Source organism: Labeo rohita, chromosome 13, assembly GCF_022985175.1.
Source record: "Labeo rohita strain BAU-BD-2019 chromosome 13, IGBB_LRoh.1.0, whole genome shotgun sequence".
Lineage (NCBI taxonomy): Eukaryota > Metazoa > Chordata > Actinopteri > Cypriniformes > Cyprinidae > Labeo > Labeo rohita.
Window position 1 is genome coordinate 46,047 of NC_066881.1, and position 19,575 is coordinate 65,621.

At 42.1% G+C, this 19,575-nt stretch overlaps 1 protein-coding gene across 6 annotated transcripts; it reads right to left on the minus strand.

Moving 5' to 3' along the window:
* Nucleotides 1-571: 571 nt before the first annotated feature.
* On the minus strand, nucleotides 572-18,650 carry rtn4b (reticulon 4b). 6 transcript variants are annotated; one of them, XM_051125922.1, is made up of 10 exons: nucleotides 17,803-18,647; nucleotides 16,662-17,559; nucleotides 11,392-11,451; nucleotides 9,188-10,477; nucleotides 6,228-6,435; nucleotides 5,940-6,078; nucleotides 3,282-3,351; nucleotides 3,120-3,166; nucleotides 2,881-2,939; nucleotides 572-1,211 (listed from the first exon to the last, which is right to left on the minus strand). In XM_051125922.1, exons 1-10 carry the CDS (start codon nucleotides 18,274-18,276, stop codon nucleotides 1,169-1,171), a joined length of 3,288 nt encoding a protein of 1,095 aa, XP_050981879.1. In that variant the 5' UTR covers nucleotides 18,277-18,647; the 3' UTR covers nucleotides 572-1,168. The 6 variants fall into 6 exon arrangements, with proteins under 6 accessions (XP_050981879.1, XP_050981882.1, XP_050981881.1 ...); XM_051125925.1 differs by having other exon boundaries at nucleotides 16,662-17,343; nucleotides 17,803-18,644; XM_051125924.1 differs by having other exon boundaries at nucleotides 16,662-17,370; nucleotides 17,803-18,644.
* Nucleotides 18,651-19,575: the final 925 nt, after the last annotated feature.

Sequence of the window (19,575 nt, forward strand, 5' to 3'; positions counted from 1 at the left end):
ATTTTTATGAAAATAACCGATCGTTTCGCTAGATAAGACCCTTCTTCCTCATCTGGGATCATTTACAACCGGATTCATGATTGTTTGAAGCTGCATTTAAACTGTATTTTGTAAGTTCAAACTCGGGGCACCATATCAGTCCATTATATGGAGAAAAAATGCTGAAATGTTTTCCTCAAAAAAACATAATTTCTTTATGACTGAAGAAAGAAAGACATGAAAGACATGAACGACACCTTGGATGACAAGGGGGTGAGTACATTATCTGTACATTTTTGTTCTGGAAGTGGACTTCTCCAAGATTTTTTAATATTTTATTTCACCTAGTTGTCAGTGCGAACTTTCTCATTAAGTTAATGTTCTAAAACTAAAACTGGCTACAAACCATTTGAAACAAATAAAAATGACAAAAACTCAACACAACTACTGAAAGTAAAATCAAAACGAGAACAAAATCTACTTTGACATATTAACTAAAGTGACACTATAATATTCACAGAGGTGAAAAGCACGAGTGCAACGACCTTCATTTGGCTGAATAGAGCTGAATAATCTCAAGCAGGGGACAGAGTGATCTAGAAGCTTTATTGGTTCTCATTAACATGTCAAAATGCATTCACAGAGTTCAGACGACGGGACGCGTTTCATTCACAGTTATTGGCATGGCAAACGCTGCTCGCTTTTTAGGAGTCGGTCCAGAGATAAATAGATTTAAATACAATAACTTCTGCGGAGGAAGCTTCATGTAAACGTGTTCATCCAGAGATGATCCTGCAGGGGAGCTCAAATGTCTCGATATCTACTCTCGTCTAGAAAAGTTGCTAAGATGACAGAGTATGAGAGAGAAACTCCAGTCAATCGAGTAAAATCACAGTCATAGAAACTAAAACACCACAAAACGCCAATACTGACACTCTTCAACTTCCCTCTTTAAAAAAGAAAGGTTTGTAGTGCATTTCATTCTCTGAAGGACCAAAACGACGTTTCTCAGACATTAAACAACACATTTCATTTATTCTGCAACCAGTGTTTCACAATCAGTATCAGAGCAACTTCATGAAGATGCGGTCATGTGAACGAACCGAAGAGTGAAGAAAACAGACGGACAGAGAAAGAGAGAAAGAGAGAGAGATGAAGATGACGTGTGGAGATCAGAGCCGCTCCAGACTCACTCAGACTTCTTCTTAGCTCCAGGAACCTTGGCCTGAATCCTGAGACAAGACACACACAGGTTTGTTTTTATGAATTGTGGGGACTTTCCATAGACTTCTATAGTTTTTATACTGTACAAACCATATTTGCTATGGCCCTACACCTGAACCTAGCCCTCACAGGAGACTGTACGCATTTTTACTTTCTCAAAAAAACTCATTCTGTACGATTTATAAGCCTTTTGTATTATGGGGACACTCAGAATGTCCTCATAAGCCACCCTCTCCTTGTAATAGCTATGTCATACCCATGTCATTACACAAATGTGTCCTGATATGTCATAAAAACACACACATACGGTGTCATAAGGATGTTGCTTTGACTCTGTTGGCTCTGATTACATGTCACTCCTCACTATAATGTAGAAACAAGCATCTCCTGAAAAGCTGCTTTAAAACCATACGCAGGGCTCGGCATTAAGGCTTGTCCAGGACAAGTGAATGTTTTGTAGGGGCAAGTAAAAGAGAAATTTACTTGCCCAATCTGACAAGTAACTTAACAAAATGTCAATACCAAAACCAATAATAACTGCCTTTATTTGTGATACAGCCTATACACAGGGGTGCACACAAGTTGTACGCAGGTCCGCATGCACGACCAAAATAAAAACAGTGCTCTGTAAATAAGTTCAGAATTTTAGACCGATGAACTTTACTGTATTTGATTTCTATTCTATTCAAACTGAAAGATCCAGGATACACGCTGCCGTTTTCAAAGCACAACGCAAAACTGTGACATTTCATTCGCTCACGTTCCTCAGTCGGCAGGGCTAAACCTGGAAGCGCATATACTTGCCAGCAACCCGCCAGAATAAAAGCTTGCTGATTTTAAGTTTAAAAATGATGAAAATTTGTATATAAATAGAAGTAAATATTAGCATTTTATTTTTAAGTTTACTATAAAATAATTTGATTTGTGTTTAATACTGCCTTTTTATTTTAAAGTATAATAGTATTATCACACTTTATTTGTTTATTATTTTATTTAAAGAGAAAAATCTAAGTAAATAAACTAAATGTGACATGCTCGCAAAATCTACTACATATACTTTATAAACACTATACTATGCTTTATATAACTACAATAAATAACTGTATTTATAACTCTGGAATGTATTGTAAAAAGCACTATAGAAATCAATGTCAAATGAATCTGAGAGGCTGCGCATCAGACCACAGCATGAACCACAGCATGACGCTTCTTTAGCATTAAAACCAGTGGATGTGCTATGATGAGGACTGAAGTAGACCAGACCTGTTGATCTGAGTTTGAGGTCTGGGAATAAGTTATTGCATATGTTTTGATGCTCTGGGTGCTGGAGGATCTGTTCGTTAATGGATTAATCGGTTCATTATTACAGTGAAATGTACTGTGTGTGTGCTGGTCGATTTCTTTTATGTTCTGTTCACATCAGCACCTCAGGTGTGTGACGACACGGCCGTGTGTCAATCCTCATCATCTGATGTGGTGTGTAAAAAATAAACCCCTTTCTTCATAAAGACACACCTGCTGGTTTTATTAATGCCTCACAAACACTCATCCCGTCTAACAGTAATTTAACATTCTGAACTGGTCAGTTAATGCTTATTGATCAGATCTGAACCAGAAAGACTGAACCAGCATGTCTAATCCAGTCTACATAAACCCTGATGAGTGAGTTTGACTTACTGGCCCATCACTTCCTTCATCCGGTTCTTCAGCGTGGAAATGAACTGATCGATCTGTGTCTGCAGAGCACACACAACATGACCATCACACACACACACACACTCCAGAAAACACTACATATCTTTTCTTTACATGTCACTACATGTCAAACCATCTAATTCATTCATTAAATCACCTTTTGCAGTTTCATCAATCATACATGTCATGATTTTAGCTGGAAAAACAGCCGTGATCATTACCTGGTGTTTCTCATAGACTACTGGGCCGCTGAAAGCTCCAATCAGACCTGCAGCACAAGACATCAAAACACCACTGAACACTGAACAACAACCCACGACAACAATGACTGAAGGAAGCACGAATGAATAGAATAAAGTGAAATCAACTCTCAGCGTCCTTACCGAGAATGAGCAGCGTGAGTCCGTTAAACCAGGCGCCGACATACGTGAGGACCCACAGAAACACCGCGAACTACAGAACAGACAAAACATCTTGAACGAGTGTGTCAACAAGCATATGACTACACTTCAGATCACAACAACAAAGAGTAAATCAGTGTTTAGGATTATTATTGGGATTGTACATTACAATACAATCGATTTACAATAAAAATATATAATTGTTCTCATCAAATATAGTTATGTGACTACATTATCCTTTATGCACTCTGTTACAGGACACTTGTAAAATGGTTCTGGTGATTGGATTGACAGAGAGGACTGGATTTCAGCGGTAATGTAATATTTGCTGTAGATGTAGAGCTGGACGTCATCAGCGCAGCAGTGGAAGTGCAGAATACGGTGACATGTGATACTACCAAGGGGAAGCATGTGAAGCAGAAATAGAAGAGGACTGAGCACCGAACCCTGGGGCACACCTCCACACAGAGCGGCTGTGGAGGAAGTACACACACACACTCACATTTGACCTTTGGCAGGACGGGACAGAGTCAGTGATGAAGGAGGATTCAAGATAGGACAGAAGATGGGATGGGATCTCAGTCCTTCCGTACAGCTGGACATCTCTGAAAAACTGAGACTGAGACAGGCTGAACAGTGAACAGAGGTTGAATACATGGAGAAGTAGAAAGGGCGATGGATGCTGAGCTGGAGGTGTTATCGGTAGGTTTGAGGAGTTTAATTATTGTTGAAGAGAGAGCCTCACGCTCAGTCTGTGAATTGGAGGTCACACTGACAGGTTGACAGGACTGTGAAGAGAGCAGCTCTGTACTGAAGATTGATCTGAAGATGTACTGAGTCTTTGACGTCTGCTGGGATTTCATTTGATGAGTTTCGGGTGAACAGCAGGAGGGTGTGGGACAGAAACAATCATAAGAGGCCCAGAGAGCAGAGCGAGAGGTAAGAGACTTCTGCAGTAAAGACAGGCAAAGTATTGAAGGACGATGAAGACGGCACACGTTCGGTAGACGACGCAACAGCAGCCCAGCCCCTGAAGATGACACTTGTCGACGTATGAATGTAAGGAATAATTCAGAGGTTTCAAGGAAAATCATGTCAGTTGAGTGAATGAATATTGAGCAAAGTCAATTTCAGCTGGTGTTGCTTTGCATTTGGTTGTATGGATTTAAGAAGGTGAAGGAGATTGAACGGATTGTCATGATGTTTCTTGTGATGATGTAATGAGGAAGTGTGGTTAAGAGGGCTTAGCACAAGTTATTACACATTATTTAATTTCAGATTCTCTGAACTGAACTGAAATTGAGCCAATGTCCACACACACGTAACAGAGATGCATTAAACTGTATCTGTAATCTCTACCTCATTAACAGCTTTGGAAAACATCCTCAGTATTTGCATTTAAAGCAACCTGATACTTAAATTCCACTACATTTCAGAGGCAAATATTGCACTTTTACTCCACTATATTTGACTGAAAGCTTTATGAAATGCACTTTTGATACTTACAGGGACAGTTCACCAAATAACTTCAAATTTCATCATTATTTACTCAACTTCATGTTGCTCCTAACCTGCATCTCAAAATATCATCTTTTAACTTCCAGAGAAGAGAAGAAATTTAGTAATAACATCAAAGGAGAAGTCCACTTCCAAAACAAAGATTCACATATAATGTAGTCACCCCCTTGTCATCCAGGATGTTCATGTCTTTCTTTCTTCAGTCATAAAGAAATTGTTTTTTGAGGAAAACATTTCAGGATGTTTCTCCATATAATGGACTGATATGGTGCCCCGAGTTTGAACTTCCAAAATGCAGTTTAAATGCAGCTTCAAACGATCACAAATGCGGTTGTAAACGAGGAAGAAGGGTCTTATCTAGCGAAACAATCGATTATTTTCATAAAATTAATACAATTTATATACTTTTTAATGTCAAACGCTCGTCTTGTCTTGCTCTGCCTGAACTGTTTTTGTTCTGGTTCATGTCAGTTAGCGTATGTTGAAAAACTCCCATCTCTTGTTCTCCCTCAACTTCAAAATCGTCCTATATCACTTTTTTACCATTTTTGTTAAGGGTGTTTGATCTTCTTTGCATGTTCACTTTACAAACACTGTGTCTGTTCTTCTGCAGCGATGTAGGATGATTTTGAAAAGATTTTTGAAGTTGAGGGAGAAAATACGATTGGAATTTTTCGACATACCCTAACTGTCTTGAGTCAGAATACACAGAGTTCAGGGAGAGAAAGACAAGACGAGTGTTTGAGATTAAAAAGGGGGATCGTCTGAAGCTGCATTTAAACTACATTTTGAAGTTCAAACTCAGGGCACCATATCGGTCCATTATATGGAGAAAAATGCTGAAATGTTTTCCTCAAAAAACAATTTCTTTATGACTGAAGAAAGGAAGACATGAACATGTGATCTTGGATGACAATGGGGTGAGTACATTACCTGTAAATTTTTGTTCTGAAGTGGACTTCTCCTTTAAGGAGGAGTAAATGATGACAGATTCATAATTTTTTCAGTGAACTATTCAGTTAATACAATTTTTTTTTTTTCTCGTGACCTACTTTAACTTCTACTAAATGTTTAGGTTAGTTTACATATTTCTCATTTACTATACAGAAAGGCTGTTCAGACCTTCAGCGAGTCGACCAGGTCCTCCACCAGAAACAGGTGCCGCAGCTCCTTCATCGTGCAGTTGACGCAGCTCAGAACAACATCACTGTGTCTCTGCACCGCATCTTTAGACAAAGTGACTTCCTGATCCAGATACCGTCTGTGAAAATGAGAAAAGAGCAACAACTCTAGTATATTTATTAAACTGAACTAATGTAGGGGTCGTGACCTGAACACACACTACACTATGACAAGTTTATAACACACACACATACACACACACACACGGTGCTTCTGCTCTGGACTCACTTGAATGGATGTCCCTCATCAGATTTCTGGATGGCCTGCAGGACTCCCCTGTAAATCCTGAAGGAGATGGTGACGGACAGCAGGGCCAGCGCGGAGTAGGACAGGACGCTGACGATGCTGCAGGTGAGGAGGGAGAGCAGGAGGAAGAGGCTGGAGCCGAACACCAGCCCGCTGGACTTCACATCCCGCCAGTACAGCAGCTCCAGCACTGAAACACAGCACACACACGTCAGCCGCACGGGAACACGCCTGACGACACGCGACGAGGGACGGGATGGACGTTAGCAGACAATGAGATGAGAAATGCTGAACATGCACAAGCTGTGGATCATGATTCCACTTTCAGATCACACTCACTTCTGATTCACTGAAACCTGCTCATAAATCAACCAGCAGATGATCCGACTGATGCCAGTCCATAAAAGTGTGTCTGATCCTGTACTCGCACACAACTGAAACACACATCTGATGACACCTCAGTCTACTATTACACTCACAAACATCTTCAGCAGCACATCTCCCATCACACAGATCTGTGGCACGCTGTTTTATATACATTTGGGAAAAATGTATCTGAAACCTGTCATCATATACAGTCAAAAGCTTCTGAACAGTAAGTGTTCAGTGTTTTTTTTTTTTAAAGAAGTCTCTTCTGCTCACCAAGCCTGCATTTATTTGATCCAAAGTACAGCAAAAACAGTAAAAAAAATATATATATTTAAAATATTTTTACTATTTAAAATAGCTGCTTTTTATATTATATTTTAAAACATAATTTATTCCTGTGATTTCAGATGAATTTTCAGCATCATTACTCCAGTCACATGATCCTTCACAAATCATTCCAATATGCTGATTTGCCGCTCAAAAAACATTTATTATTATTATTATTATTATTATTGTTGTTATGCTGAAAACAGCTTAAAAAAAAGTGTACTCAACTGTTTTAAATATTGATAATAATAATAAATAATATTATTATTATTAATAATAATAATAGTTTTTTTTTTTTTTGAACATCAAATCAGAATATCTCTGAAGGATCATGTGACACTGAGGACCAGAATAATGATGCTGAAAATTCCATCATTAATCACCGGTATAAATACATTTTAAAATATATTCAAATAGAAAAGAGTTATTTTAAATAGTAAAAAATATTTTGAATTTCACTCTTTTTGCTGTACTTTGGATCAAATAAATGCAGGCTTGATGAGGAGTCTTCTTAAAAAAAAAAAAAATTAAAAATCTTCCTGTTTAAAAACTTTTGATTAGTAGTGCACAGTCAACCTCGTCAGTTTCCCCCCACATTTTATGCTTCAGCCTTTTGCCAAAAATCGTTAATTGTTTTTTTTTTTTTTTTTTTTTCACCTCTAAACATACATGATAAAGCAAAAACTACGTTCACAATGACTGTGCGAATGTATCAAAACGAAAGTGGTCCTATGGAGATTGCTTGGCCACGTGTAGTAAGGGAGTTAATGTGGAATACTGTCATAACAGAAGACTGAAATCTCCCACCATTTCAAACTTCACTATAACCAGAATTTCTTCCAAAATACCAATTACTATGCTATCAAATAATATGAAAACTCCTTCAAACAGTGTAACCCTTACAGAAAAGCACCATGACATTGCCATATTTCTTGACAGTATAATGCCTCTGTTAACATCATGCTAATTGAATACAGTAATTAAACAGTTTGATTTCATCATCATTAAACGGGCATTTCATGGAGTGAATCTCTCTCATCACACGCATCTCCTGCGACAGCACGCAAGACACGTGTGAAGGACTCCAGATCTGTTTCAAACCACGCTGAGAAACACGGCTGGAGTCAACACACGCAAGGTGAGCGACGTTTCTGCTTCTAGGCCGCCTCATTTTGCAAGACACAGCAGCAAATCATTAAACTACGACTGCTTTTCACCCACCGCACCCAGAACCTTTGGCCAGATTATCTGCGCGATACTGACACTCTCCCGGAGCAAAGGTCAGCTCTGTCACAGCAGCACGTTCAGCTAAAGATTTGCATTCAAACACATCTCAACCAGCAGCTCATCTGCGCATTTAAGTCCAACATCACACGTCTGCAAACATCCACAGCACAACTAAAAGGAAAAACACTCAAGCGTCATAAACCTAGTGAGAGAGCTAGTGTGTGCGATAAGAGTCTACCCTTGTGTTTCCAGTGCGCTGCAGGCCGTTCGAGCGCCTCGTCCATGTCTGCCGTGTGGATGTGACTGGAGACTGCAGGCTATCAGAGCCGACAGGAAGACCAGCGCTTATAGCGGCGGGTGGAGCTGGAGGGGGAGGGGGAGGAGGAGGAGGGAGTCGCGTCTCCTACACACGAGATAAACGCAGCGCTCGAAAGTGAAACACGCGGCTCCTCTCGGCCACCGCCTACACAAACCGCACTTACGAATCTATCTCCACACCATAAACGCAGACATTCCCGCTCAGCCGACCTGCACGCCCTCACCGCACATCAGTCCTGACACTCAAGAGCATAAAGTCCAGCCTGATTCAGATACACAAATGAGCAGCGTTAGTGCTCTGTAAACACAGTGATCCAGTTCCTGACCTACAGCACACCTGCTGCGTTGCTTCATCACGGCTGAGAAACGTGCTGAAAACCTCCATACTCTGCCACTACAAACTGTTCACATTTACTTATATCTGAGATAATCCTGATTCAAACATGACAGCAAGTAGTCAATCATAAACCAATCACATTGTTATATGGGGCTGCAGTTGTGAGACGCTGAAATCAAGGGAAAGGTGATCATGCAAACGCAATCGTAATGCAACATCATGCCGTGCCAAAGGTGAGATGCACGAGGGACACATGAACGATGAGGGGAATAAATGACAAAACACAAATGATGAAGGTACACGGACAGAAAACGATGGGTAAATGAGAAGTTCCGATGAAGACGGCGGTCCGTGCTGAATTTACCTGCTGCTGCGCTCAGATCACACGTGACCACTTCAGCTTCCGTCTTCTCAGCTCCCGTTTCATCCACTGGAGGATGGATTACAGGAGCTGGGGAAATTTCCTGGAAATCAGACTCCAGGCCTGCTTTGGAAGGTTTGTCTGACGCCTGGGTGAGGAGATGGTAAGAGCTTTGATTTTCTGCGTCTTCGGTTGCAGCCGTTTGATCTGCCGCCTCCTGAGGCTCCGGTTTAGGAGATCTGTCTTCGTCCTGCGGCATTTCTGACGCTTTGACGAATGCCAGGCTGTCCTGCATTTCCAGGAACTCTTCGGCGGCTCCTCGCGGTGGCCGCTCCACAAACTCGAACTCTTCAGACGAGACCTCATGCTCCGACACCTCCTCGGCGGCGTCCAGCTCCTCCCCGACGGCTCCTCGCTCCTGCTCCGCGCCGAAGCTCGACGTTTCCTGCGGGACCGCGTCCAGCACCGGGGAGAAGGAGTCCGCAGACGGACTCTCGGAATCAGACGGCTCTCGAACGTTTCCTCCGGGGAAGCCGAGACACTCGAATCTGTCGGCCGTCTGAACTGAAGTCTGGCTGAGCTCCTCGGCTCCATCTTTGTCCTTCGGGAGGCCGTCACTCTTCAGAGGCACGTCCGTCTCTTTCACAAGATCGAAAGCGGTGAAACTTTGCTCGTCGATGTTCTCCACTTCCAGCTTGGCCTTCTCCACAGCTCTGGCCTCCGTCTCATCGGCCATCTCCTTCAGCAGTAAGATCTTGGAGTCGAATCCAAACGGATTGATAGCGGGGAACGGGGAATTTGGGGAATCGTCCGCACTTCTGTGAACCGGGCTGAAATCGGGGCTTCCTTCTGACGAGCCCGAGTCCACTTTGTCGGGGTTCAGCGGAGAAGATTTGAGAATATCTGGGAGACACGTCGGTCGGTCGTCGGACGCGGCGTTGACGTTTGAGAAAAGGTCGGAAGGAGCGTACGAAAGGGAAAGCGGCGCGTCCGCATCGGTCTCCGGCCTGAGCTCCTCTGACTGCACGTGGCCTTCATCGTACGCGTCCTGCACCAGGTCTGGAGACGGACTCTCAGACACCTCCACAGATCTCCTGGCAGCGGTGGCTTCCTCGAGGCCGTCGCTCACGGGGGAAAACGCCTGGAATGGACTCTTTTTGGTTTCGAACATGAAGTCGTCGTCCGACTGGCTCAGCACATCCGGGTCGAACGCTGCCGAGTCCTTACCTCCCGACGAATCCATAGCGAGACTAGCGCTGACCTGTGAGACTACGGATGGAGAATCGCAGCGGTCTGCGGGATCAGAGTGAGACATGAGCTGAGGTTAACCAGAGTCTGGGACACGGATGATCCCGTGAGGCTTCACTAACTTCAAACTAAACGTAATCATAATACATGAAAATTCTGTTTTTCCAAGAGTTTGATTATGTTTCTAGACCATTTCTTCTTCAGTGAAAGCATCTGCTGCTCTCTCTAAAAACTATTTATCCATATCTGCTCTGAAAGAATGAAATATGATGACTGAGGCTTGCTGTAAAGATTAACTGATGCAAAGCATCACAGACTTGAAGGAGACCAGACTTCTCTCGCTACAAAGGAAAGTCAGTATGAAGGCAGAACAATCCACCATCTGAGCAGACAAAGAGCAAAGCGGCACAAATCAAGACTAACGTCATCAATCATCGGAGCCGCTCTGGGCCACGACACATTCTGCAGCAAGACTCACTCTGCATTAGGGCTGTCAATACCAGTGTTTCAATACCAAATACCACAGATCACCGCAGTTTTACCATGGTATCGGCTACACAGAGTGAGTTTGGTACTTGGGTGCTTTAACCAGTGGTATTTTAGTGAAGGCGTGACTCGTGAATGTCAGTAAGGTTGTACTGATTCACTTTATTGGAGTTCCAAATAATGGAATGTGTTTAACAGCATTTCAGTTTTTATAGTGGTATTAATATGACTGAAAAATCAACAAGGTTCACTGGTACTGTATTGAGTCCTGGCATCATGACAGCTCTAGTGCAGATCAGGGAAAATCAAGCATGTCTGTCACTTCTTGAACTGATTCGGTTACTTCAGCTGTTAACTTTACATGTACATCACACCGCACGGGTCAAACGTCACCCTGAAATGCAAACAATAATCAAACGGCAACACGACAGAGACGAAAACAACACCAGCACACCAGGAAAGACGAAACGTACCTGATGGAAACTGAAGGAGGGCAGGAGCGACGGCAGGAGCAGCAGGAGGTTCAGGTTCATCTGAAAAACAATGACGGAGAGCAGTTACACACACAACACTGACTCGAACCCTAGTCACCCTGTAAGAGTTTTACAGGAGATCTTTTACAGTTTTACAGGGGCTGCTCAGCTCTGATTCAGACAATGAGTCAGTGTCAGTCTCTCAACACTCACTCTGTGAACATTCAAGACCAGCGTGACAAACGCCAGCGTCACGGGCTGCTTCAGGAGTTTACGAGGAGCCGTTTTTTCTTGTATGCATTAAAAACAATTCAAAAACAATACCATCTTAAATACAGGTCATTCATTAAAATGGTGACAATGCCACCACATGCTATTCTGTTAATAATCTATACAGAATAAAATCAGCTGTACTGTGAATCACGTCATGTCAAAGGTTATTTAACCACACCTGAATAACAGCACTGACGCTCCTTCTGAAGCAGAACAGAACAATATCTTATAATCCACATAAATGGAGCAGAGCAGATCACTCACAAACCGCTTCAGTGCTGTTCTTCAGGTCAATGTAAGGCCTGTGTGTCTGGAATGACAGCGACTCTACAGTCAATCCTATTTCACAAACTTCAAAAAACAGAAAAGTTTTTTTTTGCTTAACAGCTGACTGAAAAAAAATTACAAATCACAGATTCTATAATCAATTGCATCCAACATTATAATAAAATATACAAACAGAATTGTCACAATGAATATCCAAATCAATGTGGAATCAACATGAGGACAGTAGTGAGGGCACAGTTAGTCAATGCAAATATTAAAGGCCCAAATATGCACCAATATATTTTATGAAGTAAATCTTTAAACATCCTTTCAAAGATAAACAGCTCCTGAGAGTGACTGTGAGCAGCAGGAGTTTGTTCATCTGAAACACACCTCATCTGATGAGACTGGAGCTGATCTCATGTGCGGTCATTTATTATTATTATAACAGTATATGATATTTACAGACACACACACACATATTACTGTATCTCCCACGAGAGGATTTTCTCTGACAGCAGGAAGAGTGCGGTTTCACAATTAAATGTGAAGGATGCACAATTACGCCACTCTCTCACACTTCATTACATGAACAATAAACAGCTCAGGATGTTGTGCAGTGCTACATGGTCATTGTGGTTGCATTGCTTAATTTTAATCAGACTCATATTTGGCTGTATTACGGCACTGTCCGCATCAAACACTCATCACACGTGTGCTGCGCAGGAGGATGAGGATACGCTGTGATGAAGCAGTGGACGTTTACATGAGTTTCTAACTGAAGGTTTCGACAGTGAAAATGGGGATGGGAAAAGGTGCAAAAATCGTCCACACTACGCTAAATTCTACAAAGATAATACAACGATCTGAAAATGCATTTCACGACCCTTTAACATTTTTTTGCCTTAATATAATGTTTATACACTATATGAACATTTTATTGACTGTGTGAAACTTCTTGATATGTGAAACATTTTTAAATAAAGGTGATTAATCAAAGAAATAAATCAACAGATTTACTGATTATCAAAGCAACTGCTAAATGCACTTGTGATATGGACACCCTGGAAAACAAACAAACTGACAATAAACAAACAAATAAATAAATAAAGCACGACACATGAGCTTGCAGTGCTGTTAATACTCAACAGAAACCTCTAACTAGCTGCCAATCCTCTCCAACCAAGAGATTTATTCCTCATCCAGCGAGAGTCACAAACAGACTGACTGCGCTCATGTGACGGCGGGCGGATGAAGGTGATCTGTGAACACATCCGTCACATCAGATACACAATCCGCCCTCGGTCACTGCAGTCCAGCAGCATCATGTGTTGTTTTGATCTAGAGAGTGACGTCTGCATCTACTCATGTCACTGGTCTTCATATGCACTGATCTATGGATCAGGAGTGAGTGTGTTCAGATCACAGCTGTAGTTACGCAGTAAACACATCTCAATCTGGATTCACAGACAGGGCTTAAATTAAACCAGGATTAGGCCATAGTTTAATTAGGATATTTAAATCATTTTTATAAACATGCCACTACTGGCGTACATCTTGAGACAAATCCATGGCACGGACATATTTTGAGATTAGCCAGCGCACGTTTCTTTAGGTTAAATCGGCTCAGTCTGGTTAGTCTGGACCGTCTGTGAAAGCGCCCGCTCTGACCCCGCACAGATACTGACTCAGAAGTAAGGGAATATAATTACAGTAAACTGAAGTTACAGCACAAAATAAAGTTGACATCAGTGTTTTGCATTCATATTTATCATAAATATGTTTAAACTGCAGTTTTTCATAACAAATACCGGAGTGTTTTAAAAAAGCATTTAGTCATAAGCTCTATGGTTACTTTTCACTCTGGTAGTGATGAGCAATACATGGTTTAATCTGTGGTACAAATGAGATTACGGAAGAGCAGAGACTGAGTTTAATAAGAGCAAATATAATCAAGGCTGTAGAGTCTGATCTCACCAGCAGAATACATATATATATCTGTATTACTGTGCATTTCCATGACACTAAACATCATTAGTAGCTATTAGTAACACTTACTAGTGAAATGCAATAGTAATATTGTGATGGTATTCGTTTCCTCCAGCTAATAATAGTAAGTAAATCAGGTGCTGCTGACATGATCTTCATGCCTTTAATTCCATATTAAGTAACTTTACAGCTACATGTTAACCAACTCTCATTAGAGTACTAGTAAACTCTTAGGTTAGGGTTAGTAGAATAGGTTGACGTGAGTTTCTGATAATCAGTATAATAACTGAGGTGGACTATCAGAATAAAGTGTTACGGTCTCATGTGTTGATCTGGATCTCACAAGGAAACAGAAGCCGAGCGTCACTCAACACTCACTTAAGATTGTTCCACCCTGATGGAAACAAGCATGAAGACATCTCAGTCTGTATTTAGACAACAGCTGTCCTAAATCACACACACACACACAGACGACAGCAGGAGAACAGCCTCTCCACTACAGTCAGGTGACGTGAGGTGCGTCCAGATCAATACAGCACACTTCACACTCAAACAGGAAGTACATGCTGAATCACAGACATTTCCTGCATGGAGGACTAAACAGGTTTGAGATCAGCTCTAATTGAGTTTGTCGTCCATCCTGCTGCATCACCCTGAGCTCTATGATATCTCACGTTACCGCTCTTCCTCTGTGTGTGTGTGTGTGTCTCAGACACATGTGATGTTTGTGCCGTGGCTTCGTTTGATGAAGCAATGCTAATGTCAGTATGAGCTGATCTATAAATCAGCCCTGAGCACCGCTGCTGCTGTCATGTGACGATCACTAGGTGATGATGTCATAGATTTCACACCAGTGCAGCATCACCAGTAATAGAGCTGCTGCTCACCGTGCGCTCATTTTCACCATGCAATTAGCTAATATTTAACCAGGCAGGTCATTTAAGAATGAATTCTCAGGTCCAGGACTGGACAGACATGGGGAGACAGAGAGTTCGCTGTGTTCAGTCAGGTTGTGCTGTCGTCTGACCTCATCTGCTCCTGATCTCATCTTCTCTCATGTTCTGATGTGTCCGTGAGAAACATCTGACTTTCAGTGCATTCATTCATGTTCATTCATTATGGGTTGCACTCTTCACTGGGCATCTATTAATCACTATTCAGCACTGTTATTATGTTCAGTGATCATTTCACTTCATTAGAGCTCAATATATCATCAGGAGCCAAGGGGAGTCGTTTTGTGTCGCCTGATACGCTCTCCTTTATTCTCAAAGACGAGCAGCTGCTGACTTGCATTTTATGAGTCTCACCAAGAACCGCAGTTTCAGCTAAAAAACTCCTTTACTCCTCTACTCAAGAAAAACAGTCACCTCCATCTTGGAAGGGCTGCGGATGAGTGAATGAACAGCACATTTCCATTTTTTGGATGAACTTATTTCCTTAGTTTCACTCCAGTAACATCTGACAGCAGTATCATCCACTGTATAACGGCTGCACAATTAATCGAATGTCTAATCATGATTACAATTACAGATGCCACAATTATGTGATCGTTCAAAGGCACAATTACAAAAAATAAATAAATAAATAAAAATAAATCCACTTACATTATTCTTCTTGCTTAAGATGTGGGTGTGTGCGTCAGAGAGTTTGTGTGTTTTACCTATAGGGTATCTTAAGGTTTTTTTTTTGTTTTTTTTTACTTTTTTATATTTAAAGAAAAAACTACATATAAAAATGTGGCATGCAGTTGCTTCAAACAATGAAAAAAAAATAGCTTTGCTTCAAAGCTATTCAAAACATCATTCAATGTAAATTGTGATGATCGTAATTAATAATCACAGTGACATCTCCAGCAGTCATTACTGTAATCTACTCACAAAACCTTGCGTTATATAATTCCTAAGAAACAGCAGCATATGTGGAGAAGAAGCCTCTGTCCTGACAGAAGAAAGCAGGCTGGATCTGAGCAGCACGGCGCAATGATATTGAATGATTAGACGAGAGTGTTACAGACGGATGAACATTAGTCTGAGGTGCTGCAGAAACAGACAGTTTGGATTCGTGAGAACTGACCTATGACCGACAACACCTACAGGAACTCTGAGAACATGAGAACAAACTCTTAATCAGCCGCAGTCAATGAATCTCTGATGAACAGCTACATAATACAGCATCAGCAACATCATACACGTCTGAACAATCAGTTATGATTGACTGAATTCTTCAAATATATAGCAATGCCTGCTGAATGATGATGATGTATATATCTGTATATGTAAACACATCTGTCGAATGCTGTCTCTACATACAGCAGTCCCACCCTCACATCTAAAGACACACATACATGGAGATTTTAAATAACCGTATAAAAGGCCTCATTAGTCAGACAAATACATCTAAAGCCTCATATATTCACACGCACGCGACTGTAAGGCTGCTCGTCCTCGCGAAGCGTCCTGTCGCGCTGCGTGTCTTTGTCTCGTGAGTCGGGCGGGCCGCGTCGACCAAATTCACCATAATGCCGCCTCAACATTCACACAATAATGCCGTCTCACGCCACGTTTCCGCAACAGCAAACCACTACCACCGCGACACTCAAGCATCTGACATAAGGTCGATCAGACGATCTCGGCATCTCTGTCCGCTCGCTGCGATTTCAGAAAGAGGCGATGACAAAAGCCGCATCAGAACCCGCCCGAGCAGCACCGCACAAAGAAGGCGGAAAACAGCGCCGTACTCACGGGATGGTGATGGATGAAGAGTGTGCGGCTCTTTCTCCTGCTCTCGGTCCTCAGACGCGATCTGTGTGCTGCTCTCCGGCTCTGTGTGAGGAGCCTCCTCCTCCTCCTGAGGAGCTTGAGGAGCACTGGCGCTCTCCATCACCGCAGTCACGCTCTCCTCCCTCACTGAAGATGATGATGATGAAGATGATGAAGATGCTTCAGCTGCCACTGAAGATGATGGTGCTTCTTCTGCTGCTGGAGTCACAGGCTTTGCTTCAGCTGGAGTCTCGGGCTCTTCACTAGCAGGAGCAGTAACGCTTTCTTCAGCTGCTTCTGGAGAACTAGTTTCCTCAGTTATCTGCGACGTGCTGCTTATTTCAGCGATCTGTGTAGTGACTCTTTCTTCAGTTATCTGGGGAGCACTGGCTTCTTCAGGTTTTTGAGGAGTCATCGTTTCTTCAGTCATCTGAGGAGTGCTAGTTTCTTCAGGTATCTGTGTAGTACTAATTATCTCAGTCATCTGTAAAGTACTAGTTACCTCAGCGATCTGTGAAGCACTAGTTTCTTCAGTTGTCTGTTGAATACTAGTTATCTCAGTGGTCTGTGGAGCACTAGTTATCTCAGTGGTCTGTGGAGCACTAGTTATCTCAGTGGTCTGTGGAGCACTAGTTATCTCAGTGGTCTGTGGAGCACTAGTTATCTCAGTCGTCTGTGGAGTACTAGTTATCTCAGTGGTCTGTGGAGTACTAGTTTCTTCAGTTATCTGTGTAGTACTAGTTATCACAGTCATCTGTGGAGCACTAGTTATCTCAGTGGTCTGTGGAGCACTAGTTATCACAGTCATCTGTGGAGCACTAGTTATCTCAGTGGTCTGTGGAGCACTAGTTATCACAGTCATCTGTGGAGCACTAGTTATCTCAGTCGTCTGTGTAGTACTCATTTTTTCAGTTATTTGTGGAGCACTAGTTATCTCAGTGGTCTGTGTAGTACTAGTTTCTTCAGTCATCTGTGTAGTACTCATTTTTCCAGTTATCTGTGTAGTACTCATTTTTCCAGTTATTTGTGGAGCATTAGGTATCTCAGTCATCTGTGGAGCACTAGTTATCTCAATGGTCTGTGGAGCACTAGTTATCACAGTCATCTGTGGAGCACTAGTTACCTCAGTCGTCTGTGTAGTACTCATTTTTTCAGTTATTTGTGGAGCACTATTTATCTCAGTGGTCTGTGTAGTACTAGTTTCTTCAGTCATCTGTGGAGTACTAGTTATCTCAATGGTCTGTGCAGCACTAGTTATCTCAGTCGTCTGTGTAGTACTCATTTTTTCAGTTATTTGTGGAGCACTAGTTATCTCAGTGGTCTGTGTAGTACTAGTTTCTTCAGTCATCTGTGGAGCACTAGTTATCTCAATGGTCTGTGGAGTACTAGTTTTTTCAGTTATCCGTGGAGCATTAGGTATCTCAGTCATCTGTGGAGCACTAGTTACCTCAGTCGTCTGTGCGGTAGTCTTGTTCTTCTCCAGTAAATTCTCCGCGTTCCGCAGCGTCTCGTCTGCCGGCGCAGCGGCTTCATTCACGGCAGTATCGTGCGGAGCTCCATCAGGTGCGCTGGAGGAAACTTTATCTGCTTCTTCCATCTGGAATCTGTGCTGGATATTCCAGTGTGTCGTGTCGTGAGTGAGAGCAGACTGTGACCCGCAGAAGAGCCGATCGCTGTGTTTCTCTCTGAGAGGAGAAAAGCCGACGAACCCCGAGACTGCTGAAAGTTCACAGACTCCGCCGAAGTGACTAAGCGGAATATTGACTAGAATTGTTGCACCAATCAGTCAACACCACGGTTGAATGATGTAACGAGTGGCCAATCGAGAGGCAGAAGAGCGCTAAGCCCCGCCCATCGCTGTTTCGTCTGCGCCTCTTTCTCATGCTGCCTCTTTGTGATGTGCTCGATCAGTGTGCTTTAGATTAGACATTAACCTCATAAACTTGCACCACAGTAAACACACACACACACACACACACACACACATAAATGGTGTTTTCTGTACATACTAAAACCAAACAGGATGCTCATACAATCTGAACAGATAGTTGTGAAGACTCATACTTGAGATTTTATTTTTTTCTCTCTGTTGTATTGTTTGTTTGATGTTAAATAAAAAAGAAAGAGTTGCTGTGAAGTTGTGTATATATGTTTGGTGTAGTATGTTGTGCTGCATAGACCGAACTATATATAAATGTAAGTATATCCCACATGTGCTACACATATATCTCGCAGGTCATGTTTCAAATACGTGCACATGCCGTCCACATACGTGTAGAAATATGCACATGTACAGTCTGATCTATGAATGTTGGTGATTTGTCTTGAGCAGTTTATATACTCCAATATATACTCCAGTAGTGAGCAGCACATCTCATAAACATCTGCATCCATCAGCGTGCTCACATGGCAGATGCTCTTGGGTTACTGAGCGCTGCTGTCCCTGTCACTCACACACACACACACACACACAGTCTGGTTTATTATCTTTGTGGGGACTCTCCATAGGTGCAATGGTTTTTATACTGTCCACACTGTATTTTCTATCCCCTTACCCTAACCCTACCCCTAAACCTAACCCTTACAGAAAACTTTCTGCAGTTTTACTTTCTCAAAAAATCTCATTCTGTAGGATTTATAAGCTTTTGTACCCATGGAGACCTCAATTTAGGTCCCCATCGTGACACGAGTCCCCATTAGTATGTGTGTATTCAGGTTTAAGTCCCCACCAGGATATAGAAACCAAAAGCACACACACGTGTGTGCTGCTGGGAACAAGGGAGTGAATGAGCTATTCCCTTAAGTACCTAATTTGCTTAAAATGACACATTCATAGTGATTTTCTATGATTATCAAACATGAATAAATCTGCTCTTATAAGAAACACATGTCCTGG